We start from the raw sequence: 23,433 nt of genomic DNA, 5'->3' as shown, positions 1-23,433 counted from the left end.
ATTTTAGTTACAATGTAATATCGGGGACGAACTCATAACTTCCTATTTGATAAAAATATTTCGTGTTATTAAATCACAAAGTCATTAACTAATTTTACTGTGATTTAATAGTATTTATATAAGAGTAGTTTTTTTTACAGTTTGACGGAATTACCCGTTCCTAGATCAGCGTTCGATCTGTCCGCCCGATTCTGGAGCTCTGACTCATGGGCTGGCGTGTCAATTGTCAACGTTGTTGACTTGTGAGTCACTGTCAATTCATAGTTGTGTGATATTAAAAGGGTACACACGACCATTAACATATGATTCCCAAACCAAGACAAAAAAACACCAAAATTAAAACATAAATTACAACCATCTATTGTTTTATCAAAATTTAATCAACCTCTTAATTGTGTTGTGGTGTGATGATTATTTTTTCATTTATTGATGCTCTAACTTTTTAATTCACGTAATTTCAATTAGATTGACATTAATTCACTCCTGAATTACCGATCGACTTAATTAGTGTATTGAAATAATCAAGGATTACTTCATTAAATGTGAAAATACTTTATGGGTGTCCAAATTTAATAAGAGTCAAACATAAAATAAAGTTACGGTTTCATAACGCCTAAAAGTCATGCAAAAATTAAAGTTGGAATACAAAAATCTGAATTGAGATTATTTTACATGTGATATCTTCAATCTTTACTGCAGCAAAAACACGACTCAAATATATATATATGTGTAATTTAAAGTAAAATCTTGTATTTGTTTTTAACAAATAAAAATATGATCTCTTACCTACTCAAATCAAACACGTTAAAATCTTTCACTTACTATTTTTTTTTCATTTTATTATTTTCCAAATAAAAAACACATTGATATTTGGCCAAAATGTAAAAGGATCAAGTTACATGGTTAATGGATATCCTCAATTGAATAATGATGTGTTTGGTAATTCAATCTCGGGCAATTAAAACCATTCCTTTTAATCATGATACAGGTGCATGCACGTTGCAATGGAGTTGGTATTTTGGATTGATAAAACGTGTCACGTACCAAATTTTGTTATCAAATATGATCTAATTTTAGGTTACCAATTTGTGGTAATATATATCACTTAATTCATAAGTAGCGGATAAATGTAAAAAGTTATGATACTCAAATTAATTGAATACAAATTTGATACAATTGAAGTGTTATGGATTTTAATTATGATTACTCATAAATAAATAAATAAGTGGGTGTGTATATATATGTGTGTGTGTAGCAAATGAACTATATTATATCATTTAATTAACTGTATTTTGGGCTCGCTATCTAAATGTATGCATTGGGTAAATAATGTTGCTTATGTGTAATAGTATGTAAATCACAAATGGTAAGTAAATTACATTAGGCAAATATAATGCGACAGACTTGCCTGAGATGGTATTGAAAATAATCGAACTTATAACATTTTAATACGAAAATGGTATTCAGCCCACTCATCCACCATTTCGGGTCCAATTAGTTGCAATTTCTTTTCAAATTTAACTTGTGTGACCAATTGAGTTGTCTGTGTGTGGGATAATTAATTACATTTTGAACTCATGCTTTGGGGTTGGGGAGATTAATTTCACCACCAGTTCATTAACAATCATTGGTTGATTTAAAGGTGGGTGGGCAAATGTGAAAAATGAATTGGGGAGACAATAAGGTAATGTTTGGAAATTTCATTAAATGAATTTGCTGAATCAAATGCTCCAACATTCAAAACCATGTCACCCACCACTTTCCACTCTAATTAGGGAAAGAAACTTGAATAATCTCCCCATTCATTTTCCAATATGACTAACAAAATCAATGAATTGTGTAGTTTTAATTTTGGATTAAGATGAAAATTCACAATCACTATCTAATGATGGTATGTACATAAAAAAATCCGAATTATGCTTAATATTATCTTTATTTTTAATCTTCCATGCAAATGTGGACTACACGATGCATTCTACTGATATAGAAAAATAAAATGCAGGTTATTTTTTTCCTTTGTAATCGAAAGTAATATTCGATAAGATTACATAAAATTTCTTTTTAAATACCTACAATGTTGTAACCATTTCCATGAAAACATAAAAGATTGCATCTCCAATGAAATATAATAATAATACATAATTACATACAAATTAAATATTGTTTCGATTGAAATAGTAATTAATTGCATTCACCTTTAATATAATCATATATACACAACTAATTAGCATATTAAAATCACTAAATTGCATATATTACCCATTAAGGTCTAAACTCAACAAGATATCAAAATGAATAATTTACATTTTACATACAATAAAATGAAAATTTGTAATAAACTGACATATTAAAGTTTCAATTCAGTGTAATTTCAATCATAAGTAATCTATAGTTTGTCATTTTTTATTCTTAGATTCCCAATCAATACAATATTTAGTGAAGGTTTTGCATAAGTATAGTGTATATATGAATGCGTATGGAGGGAATCTGGAGAAATTTTGCAAAAAAAAAAAAAAAGGACCAATTTGTGCTTTGATAATTTGAAAATTCTAAATAGATTGATATTGTTAACAAAATCTATATGTAATGGATTGAAACTATCACTCTCAACATTATTAAAAGGGAAATTTTGTATAGATTAATAATTCATGGATTGAGTCTACAATTTAAGTATAACTATTTGACTAAAATCGTCATTTGCCCTTTAATTTACGCAAAATACATATTGTTAATCTATGCGGTTTTGTGAACGTGCCCAAATGAAATTTACCCAATGCACACTCTCGACTAATGATTGTGAATTTTTCTCGTTATAAAAAAATGCAATCCAATTAGTAATTACATCTATAATTTTATTTTAAAAAAATTATGCTTTGAATGTTGACAAGATTTTCAAAAATCATCTTATAGATCTTTCCGCGTTTGACTACTAATGAGAAATGAAGTCACTAAAAAATACTTAGCATGATTGAAAGAAAAATACTACGTAACATATTTTATAATTTCAAACAAAACACCATAAGATAAAATATCTTTTCTGAAATTCAAACATTTTCTCCTTGTTTTTTATTTTTCCGTATTTTCAAACCCATCGAGTGATATAATACTCCGTATCCGATTTCCTGCCAAGTACAAAGATGAAACAATTAAGCAATTAAACAAAGTACTCCATATAAAACAGTGACCAGAAAATACTTAATGCTGTACGGATTGACAATTAAGCATAATAAATTGAAATGCTGTAAGTATAAATATTGCTCATAAATGGTGTCAGAAAAGCTTAAAGGCTATTGATTTATAAATTTAGAAATATCAGCCCACGTATAACAGGTTAGTGGGCTCAATTCTAGTGGAAAAAGCTGCTGGAAGCCCATTGAAAACAGCCTAGTTCAATTGCTGCAAATTATGTTACGTCCACGTTCAGTATGTAAATGGCCATGGGATCTTGTCCCTGGCATAACTAACCTCAGGGAAAAATGGGTTTAAGTTACAGGTGGAGCCAATCCGCTTCTACATGTGAGATGAAGTAGAAAGAACGCAGTCTTCGCAATTTCAGGTCCATTTAGAGTCTTTGTTTCTACAAACTCCTCTGCATCCCTATCTCTTCATACACAGTGCTCGTTCACCTCTTCATTAAATCAAATCTCATCTGAGCACAATTAAGTAGATTATTATTCAGTATCCTTAAACTATATTTAGATCTAACAGACTTTAGAGAGAACATGCCAAATAACAGGGGAAGCAGTAGTTCTGCTGTTAGGGCGGCGGTTGGACATCCAAACACTGGACGCCGTTGGTTTGTACCTCTCATCGTTGCTGCAAATGTTGTCATGTTCGTTGTTACCATGTACTTCAACAATTGTCCCAGCCATGAGTCGGGTTGTGTCCCGAGGTTTCTTGGACGCTTCTCTTTTGAGCCCGACCATGAGAATCCTCTGTTTGGTCCTTCTTCTTCAACATTAGATAAGTTGGGGGCTACTAAGTGGTACAAAACCGTGCATGAAGGCCAAGGATGGAGGCTTGTAACAAGTATGTGGTTACATGCCGGCATTATTCACCTCGTCGCGAATATGCCCACTCTTCTCCTTATTGGCATTTGTCTTGAAAAGCAACGCGGATTTGGTAACTTCAATTCCTTCTCATTCAATATTGATATTGGAACGTAACGCCTATTGTTTAGTTAATGAATGTTGCTTTTGCTTTTGCTTTGGTTTTGGTTTTGGCTTTGGTAGTCTGTACTGCAGTTATCTACTTATTGTCGGGATTTGGTGGGAATATACTCTCGTCTTTGTTCATTCGGGGGAGTATCTCTGTCCGTTCCTCCGGGGCTGTGTTTGGCTTTCTGGGTGCTCTCTTGTCCGAGCTTATCACAAACTGGTCCATCTGTCCCAATAAGGTAAATCTCGACACATTTTCAAACTGTCTGCTTTCTCTATTCAAACTGTGAACATTCAGTAGGGTCCACGTTGCAATGCGGACTCAGTATATCGTGGATTTGTGTGAATAGGTTGCTGTATTAGTCTCATTCGTGGTGTTACTTGCCGGGAATCTGGGAATAGGAATCCTGCCGAGGATCGATAATTTTGGCAATATTGGTGGGTTCTTGACGGGGTTTCTCCTGGGTTTTATTCTGCTGCCGTGTCCTAGGTTTGGTTGGACAGGAAGTAGTACGGGTTTTGTATCAAAATACAAAGCTCACCAATATGCGTTGCGCTTTGTTTCTCTCACCCTACTGATTGCAGGGTGAGTAGTTTACAGTTTCAATTCTGTCGTTTAACTAATTTCCTCCATTACTGTGATAACATTGTTTTGCAGTTTATTGCATTAACAGTTTGGTTAATTAAATGATTGAATAATCCAGGTTTGCATTAGGACTGGTTTTGCTGTTCAGAGGTGTGAATGGTCATGATCATTGCCCTTGGTGTCACTACTTGAACTGTATCCCATCCTCCAAAATGGACGTGTTGAAACTTTATATAGTTGAATTTGTAACTTTGTAGTTACCAATTGCTTTTTGATTTTGTTAATTCATTCGAATGTTTAAGTAGTGAAATTTTGTATGGAAATTGAACAAACATGTTCTGTTATTGAATTGATCGAAGAAATTAACATTATTACACTTGAAATGACACCGAACTCGATCAAATTAAACTTCCTTCAGTTCCTCCGATCCATAACGTACGGTCCGGCCGGTCGGGCGTTAGTTTGCTGCATCGAGGAATAAACGTGGTAAGGGAAATAAAGAATGAAATGGGAGAATTAGTTAGTTGGTTAGTTGACTGACCGGAGCAAGTGATGGAGGGTATGTTGCACTGAGAGGGAATGCGAGCGGCGACGCGGAGGGTGTTGCAGATGCAGTCGTGATCGATGCTTTGTAGGATGCTGCAACAGTCGGCGCTGGGGGCGGTGGTCACGGCGCCCGGCATCACGAACGGAGCGCACACGTTCAGGTTCCCTAGTGAGGCGCTGCAACTGTCAACCTGGGAGTTGGCCGCCGGGAACTCTAGTGTCGTGGCCGCCATCATCACGGCCAACGCCACCCAAACAACCATTCTCTTTGAGTTTGAGTTTCCCGCCATTGCTAGCTAGCTTGACTCAGGCAGATCGAGCTATTATTTAAATTAATTGATTGATAATTGATTTAAGATTGAATGGACAAGTTTAAGATTATTGTATATTTATATATGGTTGAAGGGAGGGATTCGATGGATGAAGGGGAGGTTTGCATGAATCACCTACTAAGCCTGCAGGCTTTTAGCTCGATCATGCATGTTATGGCGTGAAATTAGTTGACGCATGCATGAAACATGTAAGTATTATCAGAGTACGTGCACGTGTTGCTGGATGCTATATATGATATATATGATACGAATGCCTGAACTTTTTATTTTTTATTTGTTGATATGTTTCACTATAGTTAATTTATTTTTTTTAAAAGAACTTATTAGTTTGTTTGGTTTTAATTAGTCTCAAAATCGCGTATTAAGATCATTTTTTCCTCTTGTACTACTTGTATCAAAATGCATGCATGTGTGAACATAAACTTTCTATTTTTTAAACTCTTCTGATCACTAATAATTTTGATTACATTTTAGGGTTCCCATAACTATATATAAATACATTATATTTTTACGATATGTTTATTTAAATTTTGAGTTTTGAATTATTTTGTTATTAGTTGTTAATAATAATAATAATATTATTATTACTAAAACTTTTAGTCAAATTATACTACAATTCATCAATGTGTTTTTATACTTTGTGAGGAAAAAATTGTCTCATTAAACACCTTAGAAATAGATCGACTCAATTGTGCTCTCATTAGACATCACATCAAATCTTAACATTTACTATTTGTTCAGTTAATCGACTCAAATGGGTACGGACACATTGTTTATATATCATCATTTTTATTTCATTTTGTTTCATGTTATCAAATAAGATTTATATATTTAAAGTTACACAACAAATTCTATCAGTAAACGAGTAAACAAGATTGAATAATTGATTTAATACTCAAATTGAAAACGTCACAATGCAAGCAACACGGTATTAATGAAATTCTTTCATGTATAATTATTCACTGGACTGGAAGTCTGGAATACATTATTTCACTCAAATTAATCTGATCAACATTACAAAGTTGATGTATGTCGGCCTGTTGCAGGTGACAAAGACCTTCTTTCTTATTTAAAAAAAGAAAAAAATATCAAATACTGTGGACGATCACCAACAAATATGATGAGTAGTAGATCTTTAACTTTATTCATCCACCACCTTAGCTTGAATTGCTTCTCATCTCAATTCGCTGCACCATTGAACAAAAACCATCAGAAAATTTCTCCGTAGAATATATATACACATACAGAGAGATTTGAAGAATGGTATACATGCATGCAAGAAAATTAGTTACGGGTTTGAACCCATTAACTATATACAACCTAGGTTGGTTTTTCTACTTGTGATGTTTTACTTATTAGTTACAAGACAAGGTTTACCTAATGCACATATAGTTACTTTTTTTTTTTTAAAGTTACAGATATACAATCTAGATTGATTTACTTAGTCCTTGTAATTCTTTGCTAGTTAGGATCACAATACAGAACTTAACCAATGTATATTTAGTTGCAGATTTTTCTCATCACTTAAAAAAAGTTACTGACCGGGGCAAGAGAGAGGAGGGATGTTGCACTGGGAGGGAAGGCGGGCGGAGACGCGGAGCGTGTTGCAAATGCAGTCGCGGTCGACGGATTGGAGGGCGGCGCAGCAGTCGGCGCTGGGGTTGGAGGCGGCCATGCCGGGCATCACGAAGGGAGCGCAGACGTTGATGTTCCCCAGTTGCGTGGCGCACGTGTCGGCCGCTGTCTGGGCTTCCGCTTCGCGAGACTGCAGCGCCGTCGCCGCCAGCAGAACCACCGCCACCAGGGATAGGATGCTTGTCACCTTCATGCCTGCCATTTCTGATCTTGTGGTCTTCAGTTTTTTGAATTTTGTGGGCCGAATTATAGGAGGGATGTTAGAATTTGATGCTTCATTTCTGAAGTTGATGATTGTATTTATAGTCGTAGGGGATGAAACTAAGCTATCTTAATTGATAAAACATAGTAATGTTCTTTGCGTGAATTACCAACTTGGGTTAGTTGTTCAATTCTCTGATGTTGTCGAATTAGTTTATGAGCTCCATCAAGAACTCTGTATTATATAAATTTATTGACACTTATGGGATTTAGAATTTCTCACAAATTTATAACTCCTATTCACAATTTTAAAACTCTATATTCACAATTTTAGATTGCAATATATTAAATTACATTACTCAATATTCACAATTTTTGAACTCTATGTTTACAATCTTGTTATATATATTCAAAAATTGTATCATACTGTTGAACATAGAATTATGAAATTGTGAACATAGAATTATAAAATTGTGAACATAGAATTATGAAATTGTAAATGTAGAGCTATGAAATTGTGAACATAGAATTATGAAATTATGAACATGAAGTTATGAAATTGTGAACATGAATCCGAACTCACATTGCAAGGTGGACCCGAGTCCATGACATAACAATAACTGTATAACTATTAGATGGAGTAGAAATGTTTTGGATGGAGTGGCCCATAAGAATAGTAATTGGTTTGGCCCATAAAGATAATTGTTGGGGCGGCCCATAGGAATAACCGAATGATCTAGAGAATGGCAATGGCTGTAAATACGCCTTCGGTCCCGCGCATTAGGGGTTTGTGAATTGTGAGCATTAGCTGAATAGAGTTTCGGAGCTTTGCTGGTAGGGAGAAGCACCTCAAAAATGGCGGACGAAGAATATGAGATGGACGGAGGGTTCGTATCTCGTTTGCCTCTTGCCTTTCGTATTCATAATTTTTCTGTTAACAGTTTTTGTGCGATTTTTCTCCTTTCAGTCTAGGGTTTAGGGTTTTTCATCGTTGATTTTATCTCTACAATTATGTCTGAACGTCAGGTTTTGTTTTTATTCTTAAATTTTGTAAACCTCTTCGACAACGTGAGGTTATTGTTGATTCTACAGTAATTTGATTTGTGCTCCATTTTTGTTTGTTTATTTTATGCGTTTTCGCTTCATTGTGTTTCGTTCTCGGTGGATGATAACTTCCCCTAAGTGGAAAAGACCTTACATCTCTAGTTATGCTGTACTGATCAATAATCATTTGTCCTGTTTTTAGATATGAGGATGAGCCAGTAGAGCCTGAGATTGAAGTAAGATGATTTTGCTGGTTTGATTTTTTCTTCCCCCATTATCGTATTCGTTTATAAATTTTTACTAATGGATAGTTGTTTGAGGGCCTTTGACAGGAAGGAGTTGAGCCAGAGGAGGAGAATGCTCAGCAAGAAGATGTACCTGATGCCCTAATGGGTGATGACGATAAAAATGAGCAGGAAGCAGTGGAACGGCCTCGGAAAACATCAAAATATATGACAAAATATGAGAGAGCAAGAATTCTGGGTACCCGTGCACTTCAGATCAGCATGAATGCTCCTGTGATGGTTGAGTTGGAGGGCGAAAGTGATCCCCTTGAGGTAATTCCTTTCAATATGCCATGTGAGAATAAAATTTTAGTGCTACTCTATACTGATATTGGAATAATTGAAATTTTCAATTTGTAGTCATGTAAAATTGTCTCACCTTTGTTTATCAATTAAGGAATAAGGACCAGTTCTGGTGGACTTTGTGTGTGTGTGTGTGTGTGTGTATATATATATATATATTTGGAATCTGGATTTCACTACATGTTCATGTTACTTGACATGTTTTCTAGCGCTCATTATGAATCTGCTTTGTAGTTCTATGAACACATTATAATTGATTAGGATGTCTAAAGATATGAGCAAAGATGAACAATTTGCTTAATTGATTAGCTGTGTTCAAAAGAATTAGTGAAAAAGCAGGTTAATAAACACTGCAAATAGTAGAGTAAACTTATGTCACCATCTGTGTTTTTATGCTTGGAACCTGTACTTCTCAATGGTAGATTTCACTCTGCAGCTCACTCTTCATGTGCATAACTGAGATCAGATGGTTGTGCCATGTAATTGTGTCAACTGTGAACAATGTTACAGCTTTCATCTCAGATGTGGTGGTTGTGGGTTGTGAATTGTGACTTTTTATTACTCTGTGTAGTTGAAATTGATTTAGCAGTTCAAGAGTCACTTTTTCTTCTCTGGTTTGTTATTGTTATTATTATACATTCATATCATATTATTGTTTTATGAGAAACTTGTGTAGCTGGAGGAGTCTACATCTGACCAGAACTGCTACATTTTATTTGAAACTTAATATATGATCGTAAAAAGATGTAGGTTGTCTATGTGGCTCATGTATTTTCCCCATCTGTTCTAGATTGCTATGAAAGAGCTTCGAGAGAGGAAGATTCCCTTCACAATTCGTCGTTACTTGCCTGATGGAAGGTAAGGTTCCTTCCCCTTTAAGCATCCATCTATAGATGACCATAAATATATTCACTATGAAATAATGGATCTTAATTGTATAATTTTCAGTTATGAAGATTGGGGGGTTGACGAACTGATAGTTGAAGACTCGTGGAAACGACAAGTAGGTGGGGGCTAAGCAATACTTGCTGAACTGTTGTAGTGGCTCTAATAGGATGTTATGTATTTCATGGTCTGGGGAACTAGTAGGGGGAACTATACCTACTAAATATTGTTGTGATGGAGATATTAACAACTTTGTGCTTGTGAATTGATGTGTTTTGTCCGGAATTGCATGTTTGATTGCTACTTTTCTTAATTCCAATTGTCACTCACATTAGTGCATTGTGGACCTTTTTTGGCCTTTGTTGTTAAAGTGGCTATATATATACCTTTCTAAACTGACGAGAGTCCAATTGGAGAATGGTTTCGTGGAGGACATTATTCCAGTGGAGGATTGATTCACGGTTTCTACTGTAAATATACATAAAAATGGAATGCATAGCTTTCACAAAATATTGAGTTTGAAGTTTGAACTTTGAATGATGAACTTAATAACAATTTGAATCATAATTACTACAGTGCTCACTGAAATTAGTTAAAGTACTTCAACAGTAACTAATTAAATACTAGTTAACGAAATTATGGGAAAGTCTTGAATCGTTTTTAAAAGTCTAAATTGAATAGCACCAAACTTTTAAAGTTGATAAAAATCTTTAAAAATCTATAAAAATCATGATTGAATAAACCCCTTTAGTCTAAGTAACTAACTATTTGACCACAGACAGATGACTAAACGATATCAAGGATGTGAATTTTGATATAAAAAAGGTATCAAGGATATGATACTATTACCAATGGCGGTCACTGCTGATCCTGACATTCTCAAATTGTTTTATCACAAACTACAAATAAAGAAAAGATAATGCAGGAGCATCAGTGATGATAAAAGTTAAAAAGGGTTAATGGGTGATTATCTGCGCTAGCTAGTAAAGTACTAAAGAAGGATTTGTTTTATTCACAAAAGGGTGAAAAGTCAAGATTGAAGGATAGATTATATCATTATTGGGGATGTGAAATGAAATGGGTGCAGAAATGTACAAAGAACATGGCAGGGCACTCAAAGTGGGGAATAATTCTGGAATAATCTGGGTTGGGTTCGATTTTCACAAGTGACAGTTTCCCTTATACCAGTTTATGTGTCTTTCGGATCAAATGAAGATTAATCTAATGGAACGGGATCGCGAAGAAAGACACCGGAATACTTCTTGGGTTTACACCACGACAAAACAAAAAACATTGGGTGGCCACTGCCCAGTGCTCACCACTCCCTTTCTCCTCCCTCACTTGCTCATTTTTCTACAAAGCTAGTCAGTGTCAGTCAATCGGATCCCCCTTTCTTCTTCTCCCACACCCTTCCCAACTGCAAAATTTTCAATCTTTTCTAAGCTACACAACACTACACAGTCTCTCTCCCTCCCTCACTATCTCCCATGTCAGAAATAACATCAGCTTGACTCAAAAAGGTACAATCATTTTTGCTTCTCTGCCATTTCACCAACAGAAGAAAATCAACCCATTTCTTTCACTCCATTTTCTGTTGGGTAACTGTTCTATGATATATAAATGATGCAAACAGTTTGTGGTGTGATGGGCATTTTTTAATTCTCTACTTCCTTCCACGTCTACATCACCTTCCTAGCCCACACTGTGGTCGCCACACTTGGAACTTCAAATCAAACGGGTAATTGTGTTTTGCTAATTTCTGAATTAATTAATGCGCTTTATTATTACGTTCTTCATTATTTAATTTGTTTACCAGATTTGTTATTGTTATTGGATTCTACTAGGAATTTGGAGTTCACAATTCCTATGTTTTGTGTTAGGAAATCAAAGTTAATTTCCTAGTCGAAGTCTTAATTACTTGTTTGTTTAAGGATTTTCGTATGATTATTGACTATTGTGAGTTGAGGAACTGTAAATTCCTAGAATTTGTATCAGGAAACTCCTTATTAGGATTCGAGTCGGATTATGATTCCCTATTCTATATTTTCTGTGATTTCCTAGAATTTGTATCAAGAAACTCCTTATTAGGATTCGAGTCAGATTATGATTCCCTATTCTATATGTGCTGTGATTTTCTAGTCTCCTGAGATTCTCTCATTATATATATCCTGTAATCTGTATCTTTGAATAATCTCATTCAATACAATTCATCAAGTTCAGTTAGCTAGGGTTGAGGTGCTGGACTCCCTTCATCGCTGTACGTGGTAAGATTAACATCATCAAATTCAATATGTCTTGTTTTAGTGAGCTGAAGTTACTTCTATAGTAGGGGAATGGTTAGAAAAGTTTATGTATAGGGTTTACGGGTTGAGCTGATGTACACAGTTTGGTCTAGGTTTTGCTTGTTTGAATGGTAAAGTTTGTTCCTTGAGGGACGAGGGAAACCCACTGGCTCAAATCAAGAAGGTCAATAGGCCGTTTCCACTAGGAATTAAACTTGTAACCTTTTGATTACGAGCCAATAGCTTGACTAAGTTGGTTAGGGTTGCTCTCATAAAGTTTCTTCCTTAGTTAATTTTGATTGTGTTTCTAACATGTGGAGCTTGAAAACCAGTTTATCGAAAAGGATTTTGGTACTGTGAACTAGGGATGGCAATGTGCCCCCGTCCCCATCGGGGATCCCAAACGGGGACGGGGATGGGGAAAAATTTCGGGGTTCGGGGACGGGGACGAGGACGGGATACCCCGTCCTGTCCCTGAATAATTATTATAATTAAAAATTTTTAAAAATTATATAAAAAGTTAATTTTTTAAAATTGAAATAATAAATTTTAAAATTAAAATTACACTAATTTGAGATGTTGACTAAGAATTGATTAGGGGATGGGAAATCCCCGTCCCCACCTAATTCCCCGCAGGGACGGGGATGGGGAATATTTTCCATTCCCCGCCCCCGCCGGTCGGGGTTTTGGGGACGGGGACTCCCCGCCCCACCCCGTTGTGATCCCTATTGTGAACTGCATGAAAGTGTATAAATTTTTAAATTTATTGATAAATCTTCATTTGCTTTGTGATCTTTTATTCAGCGCAAGCCAGTAAACTCAGCTTTTGTTGACCAGTGAGAGATTCCTACACTCTAGAGAAAGAAATGAGTAACATTGAGTGGTATGACCATCTTTTGAGAGGTGTGTTCCAGCCTGAATTTGCAGAGGACTTAATAAAATGCTATCCCGAGGATGGCGGTTTAAGTCACGAGGAAATTCGTATACAGCAGGTACTCTGCCTTCTAACCAAGTTAGCAAATCGCTGTTTCAATTACTGTTTTACTAAAAACTTCCCTACAATTCTCTATTTTGTGTGTGTATGTGTGAAGAATCCTTTTTCATAGTTCTCTGCTATGTAACAGGAAAGTCTCTACCTTGCATTTCAAAAACATGGGGAAAACCGAAGCACATCTTCTGAGCATGGTGAAACTAGTAGTAGCAACCCATTTACAGTGCAAGAGCGTGCTTCATTTGGTGCAGACGTTGCATCACAATTGGCTCTTGATGAGGCTTTAGCCAGATCATTAGAGATGGGTGATGGTTTTGACGATATCCATACCTTGGCTGGTAACTAAATACAATTTTTACAACTTTCTGTATTCTAAAGTCTTTCTCGAGACTCGAGAGAGAGAGAGAGAGAGAGATTCTTTTTCATACTATTGAAATCGGTTAGGGTGCTCAAATTTGAACATCTTCTTCATTCACAGGAGCCAGTGGATCCCAACACCAAGCCCCTCCTGTCAGGGTATTGTGCAACAATTTTTGCACTGTCCATATTTCTAGTTTAGAAGTTAATAGGTGTGTTAAATTAGGTTTTCTATGAATCTTTGCAGGCTGAAATTTCAAATACTGCGGGAGATGGCATTGATCCAGATGACATGAGCTATGAGGTTGGTATAGATAACTTTCTATTGCTCTTTGTATTCACACCTTTTCAGTTTCGAACTTAAAATGCTATGGAGATTAGATTTGCATGCTCTTATCTAATCTATGGCTGCTAATTATCCTTTCTTTTGCCAGGAATTGCAGTCATTAGGAGATGCTGTCGGCCACGAGAGCAAAGGGCTTTCAGATGACATTATATCTCGATTGCCAACCTTTAAATACAAATCTTGGCTTTCCTTTTGGAGAAAGAATAGCAATGATGAGTATGTGCAGTCTTTCCTATTCTATTTTCTTCTCGGTTGTATTTAATCTAGACTGAATTTATATGGATGCTTGTCTACTCGTCTCTATATACTGCATATGAAACTTCTGGTTATGATTAAAACCCGATGTATTCAAGACTGAACTGTCCAAACCTGACACCCTGATCAAAGATTCTGCTTCATAGGCTTTGCGTTTTTTTTTTTTTTTTTTTTTTTTTTTTTTTTTTTTTTTTTTTCTTCCCACTCTCGTTATGTGTTGGTATCTGCATCACAGGTGTGTGATATGTTGCGAGCAATATGCATTTAGAGATAAGCTGGCGAGTTTGCTTTGTGCGCATACGTTCCATTATAACTGCATAAAGCGCTGGCTCAAAGAAAAGAAGGTAATAAAACTGTCTCCTTAAATCTATCACTGTACATTATGTATTAGTTTGCAGGATTCCTTAAAAGAACATTTTTATATCTACACATCTCTGTGCCTGCAATTTCGATTCTGTTCACTTAGGACTATGCATTTGTTCATCAACACGACACAGCTACGTTGAAACGCGTTCTAAGGCGTGTTATTGTCCTACCGAGAAGTATACTGATCAGAATGTGTTGTTTTCTGGTGCAGAATTGCCCTATTTGTAACATGGAGGTAGCTGATGGCTGAGCATGGCAAAGCTTGGATGGAATTCTACAGTGGAATTTCTTCTTTTGTAGGGGAATTAGACCAAATTTACAATTTTTTTTACTTTCATGCTGTAACTTTTTAGGTTTAATTTTTAACAGCTCTTGAAACTGGGAAGTGGGAAGACTGTTCTGTCTTCTGCTTCATGCTTTGAATAAATGGCTTCTTTTATACTTCTTCTGCTTCTCTTGGAGCATCATAGGCTGCTTTCTTTTTCAATTATTTTTTAAAAAAATAATTTAATGCATATAGTATTGATTGACATCCAAGTGCAACTTGCACCACAAGTTGATAATCAGAATTAATTATTATAAAACATTAAATATAATGGTTTGGTACTTGTATAATAAGTTTCAAATTCAACTCGCTATGGGAACTGTCTATGAACTTTCTTAGTTTGAGCCTTCTTGATTTGAACAATTAAATTAGGAGCAATTTAAACTGGTTTATTTTCTTGTAGTCTTTTGTTGGTTAGGGAATCCTTAATCCTTAATAGTTGTAGTTTTTGAAGAGTTTTTGCAAGTGTAATTATGAAAGAGATTATAGAAGAGAATGGAAAAAAGAAAACAAAAACAATAATAAAATTTAAAAGGCAAAAACTTGTGTGAGACCGTCTCACCATGAGACTGGTCGGGTTGGGTAAAGATGCAAATGTAGCACTTATTGCACAAATGTCATACTTATATGCTCAAATGTAATACTAATCAGGAATAAAATTTTTGTTACTTATAAGGGTAAATGTAATACTTTTAAGGATAAACACAATACTTTTACATTTCGATTTAAAAGTATTACATTTTTCGTCAAAAGTATTATATTTGCCCTTATAAGTAAGGGACACTTGTCAACATTACTTATTATGAAAAATGTATTACTTTTTCTCTTATAAGTAACAAAAATTGTATTCTTGATTAGTGTTAAATTTGAACATATAAGTATGACATTTGCACATATAAGTATAACATTTGCATGGTGCTTTGACCCGACCCGTCTCACGAACAAGGATCCGTGAACGGTCTCACACAAGTGTGACCCAATTTAAAAAATAAAAAGAAAAGGTGTTAGATTAACTCAGTTGGCTAGGTGCACTAGGCGCACATTGACAAAGGTGGGGCCCACAAATCTGACAAAAATCAAGCTTCCCTGCCAGGATCAAAATTATTTTCTATCTTCCCTCTTCCACCTCATATTCCCACCGGTTAAAACCAAGCAAAATTATCATATTGGGGATGCTCTTAGGAGTAGGATAATAAGATAGCTTCGTTTATAGTGTCATTTCAGTCCATTCACCACACATGTTGATTAGATAGTTTCACGGTATAAGACTCAACGATTAGGACTTTATTTATTTAAAATTCTCCTCAAATAAGTTTTGACCATGTGTTTTAAGATATTATTAGAGATGACATTGTCACGATTTATGTAGTTTTTTAAAAAAAATGTATTTTAAGAAAAAAGGAAAAAAAAAAAAGAATTCTTGAATTCTTGAGTTAGTGTTAACGCAATAGTGTATTGTGAGAGGCTGGTTGAGCATCAGGTGGACATGACACGTGCATAAGACGGCTACAGTGACAACGATGGATGGAGTGAATGGACCTCTTTTGTCCCCGCCAAAGGCGAAACACTGCGTACAATAAAAGCATAAATAAACTAAAAATCGCATTTTTCTTTCCCAGTATTTTGTCCTATGCAGATTTTAGTTCTTATCCACCCAAAAAAATGTTTTTTTTTCCTTGGAAAAGAAAAAGATGGAATCAAATTAAACTAATCGCATCAGGAATCAAAGAATAAACGTTGAATTCCCATTATCGTACTATCATTCAGATTTTGTGTTGAAGGCAAAATCGGGTCGAAGAGTACACTGTTTTGGATTCACTTTCCTCGTCACTATCATCGTCAAGAAAACAAAAGCCGCCTTTGTCGGTGTCGTGCTACCCACCCAGCCATCGCTCAAAACTCACGACACACACGAACCTTTCTCCTTTCTTTTCCGAGTTGCAGTTTTTCACTTTAGATCTCTTTCTTGGTTTTCTGACTCGTAAAGGTACATTCTTTTCTTCCCACTTTACCACACTCTTTCTTTTCTTGTACTTTACCTGCATATTCATGTGTTTATACTCATAAAGCTCTGTTCTTTTCGCATTTGATACTATAATTCTGTTGCTTATAGTTCAATTCGGTGTTCTGAAGTATGAGATTTACTGTTATGGATGGATTTTCTATATTTGTTTGTTGTTTTTCAGTGCTTAATTGTTTCAGTACATGGTTTTGGTGTGTCTCTGTGTGTTTGTTTTATTTACGGTTTTTAATTTATTCAATGATTTGTCAGCGGACCAAGAGGCAGGATTGGTTGAGAGTTGTTGGCTTTATTGTTAGAGAGAGAAATAGTTGAAAATGGAAGATTGTGGTAATTTTATACAGTGGCTTGGACCAGACATGTCTATGAAAATCCTTGATTGTTTGGAGGACCCTTCTGATTTTGTTCGTGTTGGTGCTGTCTCGAGCTCCTGGCGCCAATACGGTGAGCTTAGCCCTCTTAATTGCGTCCTGATTGCGTTTAATTTTGAGTAATTGCATGGTGATTACGCTTAATTTCAAGTAGTGTTGTTAAGACGAGCTTAACCCTCTTAATTGCATGGTGATTGCGATTAATTTGAAGTAGTTTTGTTAAGGCGGGCTTAACCCTCTTAATTGCATGGTGATAGTGTTTAATTTCAAGTAGTGTTGTTAAGGCGAGCTCAACCCTCTTAATTGCATGGTGATTGCGTTTGATTTCGAGTAGTGTTGTTAAGGCGAGCTTAACCCTCTTAATTGCATGGTGATTGCGTTTAATTTCAAGTAGTGTTGTTATGTTGTCTTTGGAATTTGTGCGTAGCTTGTTATTCTTTCATTTGTTGGACTTGTGAATGCTTTTGTGTTGGCTATAGCTTACACGACAATTCAAATCTTATGTAGTGATTGAAAATGGATTTTGTAAACGTCTCTGCTTGGAAATGTTTCCCGAAGTATCGGGTGTTACTGATGCCATTGAAGACAAAAACACGATTGACACCGTGGAAGTTGAGCTTGACAAGTCTGTGGAGTTGACACGATTGGAGAGGGATCATCGAGTGTATGCCTTTTTGAGCAGAGGGTTGAGTCCCTTTCTGAAGAAAGATTGCATACTGGAGGCCATTTGTGCATCGAGCACTGATAACTATCCCGAAGAAAGCATCCGGAATACTTTAGTTCCAAATGATAGGGTTGGTCGTAGAGCTTCATACTGGTCGAGCAAAGGAGCAAGTGATCCTGCTGTCCCCGAGACACTGATGTATGAACTAGCTGCAAAGTTTTGCGTGATTACCGAGATTCATGTACAGCCATTTCAAGGTTGCACTGTAATAACCTCCTCAAGGTTCCTAACCGCTGTATAGTTTACATTCACTAACTTGAAATTTGTGTCTCAGCCTATTTTCAGTTTGGCTTCCCCATATATTCCGCGAAGGCAGTGCGGTTCAGATTGGGGCATCCTAAGCAACCTATGGAATTAGAACGTAATCGCACAGATGAGTTTGGAGATGTTAAAGAACCGTTTAGTGGCAAGTTTGTGTGGACATATACCTCGCCTGAATTTCCAATGGCTCAAGTAAGACTCTTTGCTAGTGTTTCTTCGTTTGTCTTTTAGTTACCTAATAACATGATTTTCAAGTTCATATGGTCATATTGTAATCTGAACATTTTTTCCATGGAGAATCTAATTACGGTTTATTATTTCAAGAGCAATTATTGTACTGTTGGCTGCACATTATTGTTTAACCACATGACTATGCTATCTTAGGCATGTGACGGTGTACTAATAAGTAATAAGTAAAAAGATTTCTTTACTTCGACCGATCTTCCTCTACCTATTAGAACGAGTGAATTTTTCAAATAGATTACTGGTTGGTATAGGATAAGAAGCTGCAAAAATTCAAGCTGCCAAAGGCAGTACTTTGTGTTGGCGGGATTTTGCAATTAGAACTGTTGGGCAGAGTGCAGAGACAAGAAATGGATGGCCTGTTTTATATATGGTAAGTATTTCCATGCCCTTTGTACTATCATTTACGGAGAATCCTTTGTGGTGGATCTTTTCTTCTTTTGGTTAGAATGCAATCGGTAACATTGTAACAATTGCGATTTCTTTGGCCTTGTCACAGCGTGGCCCATGTTCAAGTTGTTGGGAGACCACTCTTACCTGCATTCGATGCTGAAATACTCGACCAATCAGGAAAGTGCATCTTGAAGTACTACCCGGAAGAAAAACATCCCGGGTCTCCTTCCAAATCTGGCAAAGAGCATTCAACTAGGCAGTCTTGTTTTCATAGATTCACTTTGCATATTAGAAGAAGTTGGGACCAAGCAATTCTCAACACGGTAATTTCAGCAGGAGCAGCCTTTGAAGACAACGACGAGGCTGCTTAGATCCTCGTGTGCTTCTCGAGGTTCATGAACATTATTGCTATGATTGTCTTGTGTAACTTGCACCAGGCAGACAGCCCAGATTACCTGCATCTTGACTAATGCCTGGTACAAGTGAGTGTACAACTACAACCATCTGTGTTACTGGAACATTTAGTATGTATCCTTAAAGAATCCATACAATAAAAACCGACAATCTTTCATTGCTGTTTCATCAATAGGGGAATTGCAGAAAATGAAGAGGTGAGACAGAAGAGATGTGAACAATCTCTGTTAATACCAAATTAAAGATTAAAGAAGAGTTTGGGAGTTCATATCCATTGATTACACTTGCAAGAGGACTTTAAAGGTAAAGCCACAAAGTGAAGACAAAAAGAGCATAAAGATCTCACACCTAACAGAGTACAGCTACTCAACAGCACAAAGGACTAAATGGGAACACGAGATAAGGGGGGAATGTAATTTAAGCAACCTGTACAAATATATATGGCAAAGTATTCATCTAACAAGAGGCCATGTTAGTCATGCTTTCCACCCATAGTTCATATTATTGTCAAGATCACTGTTGAAAAAACCACTATCCGTGAATTCTTGAGATATATCAGGTAACATTTCCTCTGATATGTGAAGATTGTGTTGCATGTCCTGTGCTTTCTGAGGAAACCCGTTACTGGCACCACCAATTGATGACTCGCTGTTAGAAGCCGCTTTGAAACTGTTGTTCCTGGTTGGCGTGGGACCAACCGCATTTCCAGGCCCGTTTGGAGCTGCTGATGGAGCGTTGTTTCCAAAGGCGACCCCCTCCCTCGAAACACCTCCACCGGCTGCATGATTGCTGAGTGACTGTTGCTGAACAACACTTCCTCCACTGTTACCGGTGTTCATATCCTGCAGCAATTGCTGGAGGATTTGCTGTTGTACAACCTGGTTCGTGGGCTGTTGATGGTTTTGAGGGAGCGACACATTACTGTTCAGTAAACGCTGCTGTGGTTGTGGTACATTGGCAGTCATGTAGCCACTGACAGGTAAGTTCTGCATACTATTTCCCTGTAGGACGCCAGCTGGTCCTTGAAATGGTGAAGGTTGATTTTGATTGGAATTGCTTAGTGAAGACGACGCTTCCTGTTTAACCACAGTGGCGTTTGAATTCATCGAGTTCTGTCGCATCAACAGGTGGTTCTGGTAGTTAGACGGTGCTAGAGCAGCTTGTGCTGAACCACTCAAAGCTCCACAGCCAACCATTTGCTTGTTATTATTCATTTGGTTGTTGAGCCCAGGTTGCAGTTCCATTAACTTGTTGAGTGTACTACGATCAGTCGGCCCCTGAATACCACCCAGTTTTTCCGCTTCCTGCACCTTCTGCATTTGGAGCTTAGCTGCACTAGCGTGTCGTGGATAATTTTTCAATCCTTCTGCAAAGGAAAGAAAACAGTGAGGATCATATATATTCCATAAAGCAAGAATTCAGTATAGGCACAATACAAGTTAGGATAATTAACTACTAATTTTACTTCCCCAATGGGGTAAAAATAAAAAATCATACCAATAGGTCCTGTTTTCTGGTCTCTGCAAAAGTCCATCAAGTCTTTCATGCTATTTACAACCTCAGCTATCTGCAGAAAAATACATCAGAAGTTCAACAAAATCTCAAGAGAAGCATGACTAATGGCCAAATGTTCTACCGGAATATATAGTACAATAGCACACACCTGCAAGCACCTCACGTATCTTTTGGAGAATCCCAAATCATTTAACGATTGTAGCTCCAAGCTCTTTGCAAGCTGGCGTCCAGCCGTGACAACCCTGGAGTAAAAGCAACACTACCATTTTTAGTTCATCAGGTAAACATTTGTAGAATAGTTTGCATTTAGTGAGTGCTAGTCTCTATTGACAAACAATCCTGCGTGTAAATGGTTCGGATACCAATATCTACTGTTTGCCAATAAGACATCAGTAGTATCTCATTGATTTACTAATAATAATGAAAAACTCTTCTGCCCTCACCCCACCTCATCACTTGTGTCCAAAATCATGTACGATATTACCACTAGTCAAGCAAGTAGACAATCCAAACTAAGAATATAAAATATTGCATTTCACCAACAAGAAATAATCACTGACAAGTTACTGTTTGCTTGCAAGTCCTGCTGAGAAACCCCATCAGGCCCACTTTCTGATATTGTGCTCTGGCATTTCTGTGCAACCTGAACCAATTGGTTTACCTGCCAAAGAGCCAAGATATAAGAGATCAAGATGAAATAGGAAAAGTCATGTTTGACTTTCTGAACACAATTACAGCCCAGGAAACATATGGCCTGAAATGGAATGCCCCAAAGAGAACCAGAATTTGTTATTCCATAATTTGTTTATCCTAACTGACTAGCATCTGTATTTACTCTATTTTTCCAATTTCATTGGATTTACCCAAACCAGACCGTGTTATCTAAATTGAGGGAAAAGGGGAAAGAGGGGTGGGAACTAAATGCAAGAAGTATAAAATCCATTTGAATCTGAGGTAACAGAAGAAAAAACTCAACCACACCTGTGGTGCAACTGATCTCCTGGGTAGAAGTTCTTCATGGCGCCGTGCACAAAACTCCCAGGATAGTATCTGTAAGTGTGGAATCAGTGCAAGTACTTGGGACATTGATTGGTGATCAAATACAATAAAATAAGTTTCTCACCTTTAAATCAGGTGTGAAAATTATACGAAGCTGACCCTCCCTAACAACACGAAGTTGGTCATAAACACTTTCCTGAACTGCCTTCCCATACTCCAACATCATTACCCCTGATGGAAATCGACATTCACGAGGCATATCCAGGAACAATAGCTCATCGATGACGCCACTGCTAAATTTTATTTCATTAAGTCTAGGAAGAACTTCAAAGGTTGCCTCTGATCAAACACACACCACAAAAGAATGAAACAAAAGTTACAGCAAGCCAAAACAAAAATATGTTCACGTTTCAATGTATAGAAACTAAGCATGTGAAGCCAACAAATCCTACTTATCCTGGATAATAATCAGAGTTTCTTACTTCCAGAATACTTTTTTTTTTTACATATACACAACAATTATCAGTTATTCAGTTTCAAGAATATATTACTGGTAATATGTGAACAAGAAAATATGTATTATTAGCATGCCCTTGGTTATGGGTTTACCATGTTACTATTTTCAAAATGTGTTACAAACCGTTATAACTGACACAATTACACTTGTGAATCTGGGATTGTTAAATAGTATGGAGTATTTCTCTATAATATTATAAGAAATGCATTGATGATATATCAAAGTACAAAGCATGTTGAATAAGGAATTACCAACCAATAAAATTTTATAGGCATTATCAAGAAAATCCAGATAATACAAATGTTCTTAGTATATGTTTTTCCATTTCATTCTTTTTAACTTCATAAGTGCCAAGCTATTATAGTAATCATATTACATTCGGATTTGGGATTGATAAATGGTAAAACCTAATTATTGAGGAAAAACCAGGTGAATTTATATAAATTAAGAAACAAAATAAAACAAAACAAGATAAACAAAAATCCAATCAATACGAAGGCAAACCAATATTTTTGGTCTATATAAATGTTAATGTGTTGTAAAAGGAGCCATAGAGAGGAAATATGTATGGAATAAAACCCTATAAGGCCACTTAGGTATGTTGCTCTATTGCCTATGCACAGTTTAAACTTCAAAGTTAAACTTTCATAAAATATAGTTACATAAAAGCCTTTATCACATTTATGGTAAAAATGATTAATTTCAGCATTATGTTCACCAAATATTTCAAATCCAAAACTAAAGGGCTAATAAAATCCGTTGCAAATTTATGCAACTAAAATTTCTGTAAATATCTAGTAGTTATATAAAAAATTTAAAAAAATAGAAAAATTTCTCTAAATTATCTAGTAGTTATATAAAAAACAGAATAGAAAAATAAAATACAAATTTGGAAGATACAAATGTCAATAGCTTCTTTGTTCACTCACCAAAGCCTCTTCCAGATTTGGAAGTACAAATATCACACTGCCATGCATCCTGGGAAGAAAAAAGAATAACACCAAATAAGCTTTTAATCCCAAAGAACATCGAAATGTTAGCAGCCTTTTTTTGGCCGCAGAGGGAAGGGGGGGGGGGGGGG

General features: G+C 36.2%; 6 protein-coding genes across 9 annotated transcripts in view; 4 read left to right on the top strand and 2 right to left on the bottom strand.

Moving 5' to 3' along the window:
• Positions 1-3,722: 3,722 nt before the first annotated feature.
• Positions 3,723-5,589, top strand: LOC115999603 (RHOMBOID-like protein 2). Its single transcript, XM_031239443.1, has 5 exons — positions 3,723-4,122; positions 4,233-4,396; positions 4,508-4,743; positions 4,862-4,988; positions 5,392-5,589. Exons 1-5 carry the CDS (start codon positions 3,723-3,725, stop codon positions 5,587-5,589), a joined length of 1,125 nt encoding a protein of 374 aa, XP_031095303.1.
• Positions 5,590-7,155: 1,566 nt separating this feature from the next.
• LOC115999602 (stamen-specific protein FIL1) lies at positions 7,156-7,458 on the bottom strand. Its single transcript, XM_031239442.1, has one exon. The coding sequence runs from the start codon at positions 7,456-7,458 to the stop codon at positions 7,156-7,158; it is 303 nt and encodes a 100-aa protein (XP_031095302.1).
• Positions 7,459-8,215: 757 nt separating this feature from the next.
• LOC115998355 (DNA-directed RNA polymerases II, IV and V subunit 6A-like) lies at positions 8,216-10,321 on the top strand. Its single transcript, XM_031237908.1, has 5 exons — positions 8,216-8,344; positions 8,704-8,737; positions 8,834-9,058; positions 9,879-9,946; positions 10,037-10,321. The coding sequence occupies exons 1-5, from the start codon at positions 8,313-8,315 to the stop codon at positions 10,104-10,106; spliced, it is 429 nt and encodes a 142-aa protein (XP_031093768.1). The 5' UTR covers positions 8,216-8,312; the 3' UTR covers positions 10,107-10,321.
• Positions 10,322-11,091: 770 nt separating this feature from the next.
• On the top strand, positions 11,092-15,014 carry LOC115998609 (E3 ubiquitin-protein ligase BIG BROTHER-like). 3 transcript variants are annotated; one of them, XM_031238215.1, is made up of 9 exons: positions 11,092-11,493; positions 11,607-11,711; positions 13,060-13,247; positions 13,380-13,584; positions 13,725-13,762; positions 13,851-13,907; positions 14,038-14,165; positions 14,440-14,548; positions 14,782-15,014. In XM_031238215.1, the coding sequence occupies exons 3-9, from the start codon at positions 13,122-13,124 to the stop codon at positions 14,818-14,820; spliced, it is 702 nt and encodes a 233-aa protein (XP_031094075.1). In that variant the 5' UTR covers positions 11,092-11,493; positions 11,607-11,711; positions 13,060-13,121; the 3' UTR covers positions 14,821-15,014. The 3 variants fall into 3 exon arrangements, with proteins under 3 accessions (XP_031094075.1, XP_031094074.1, XP_031094073.1); XM_031238214.1 differs by adding an exon at positions 12,194-12,237 and having other exon boundaries at positions 11,092-11,711; XM_031238213.1 differs by having other exon boundaries at positions 11,092-11,711.
• Positions 15,015-16,554: 1,540 nt separating this feature from the next.
• On the top strand, positions 16,555-19,489 carry LOC115999164 (F-box protein At4g00755-like). The gene is made up of 6 exons (XM_031238956.1): positions 16,555-16,882; positions 17,168-17,359; positions 17,794-18,207; positions 18,285-18,463; positions 18,769-18,887; positions 19,014-19,489. Exons 2-6 carry the CDS (start codon positions 17,233-17,235, stop codon positions 19,276-19,278), a joined length of 1,104 nt encoding a protein of 367 aa, XP_031094816.1. The 5' UTR covers positions 16,555-16,882; positions 17,168-17,232; the 3' UTR covers positions 19,279-19,489.
• Positions 19,490-19,535: 46 nt separating this feature from the next.
• The window catches only part of LOC115999162 (probable transcriptional regulator SLK2), an 8,221-nt gene continuing 4,323 nt past the window's right edge, over positions 19,536-23,433 (bottom strand). For both annotated transcript variants that reach the window (XM_031238954.1, XM_031238955.1), the window contains exons 4-10: positions 23,282-23,330; positions 21,960-22,174; positions 21,818-21,886; positions 21,397-21,497; positions 20,985-21,078; positions 20,819-20,888; positions 19,536-20,687 (exon numbers count right to left, since the gene is read on the bottom strand). In XM_031238954.1, coding sequence (XP_031094814.1) covers positions 19,798-20,687; positions 20,819-20,888; positions 20,985-21,078; positions 21,397-21,497; positions 21,818-21,886; positions 21,960-22,174; positions 23,282-23,330 — 1,488 coding nt within the window. In that variant the 3' untranslated portion in view covers positions 19,536-19,797. The remainder of the gene's footprint in view (positions 20,688-20,818; positions 20,889-20,984; positions 21,079-21,396; positions 21,498-21,817; positions 21,887-21,959; positions 22,175-23,281; positions 23,331-23,433) is intronic.

This window comes from Ipomoea triloba, chromosome 12 (genome assembly GCF_003576645.1).
Source record: "Ipomoea triloba cultivar NCNSP0323 chromosome 12, ASM357664v1".
Classification (NCBI taxonomy): Eukaryota; Viridiplantae; Streptophyta; class Magnoliopsida; order Solanales; family Convolvulaceae; genus Ipomoea; species Ipomoea triloba.
The sequence above is the reverse complement of the archived record's forward strand: the minus strand, read 5'-3'. Positions and strand labels throughout refer to the sequence as shown.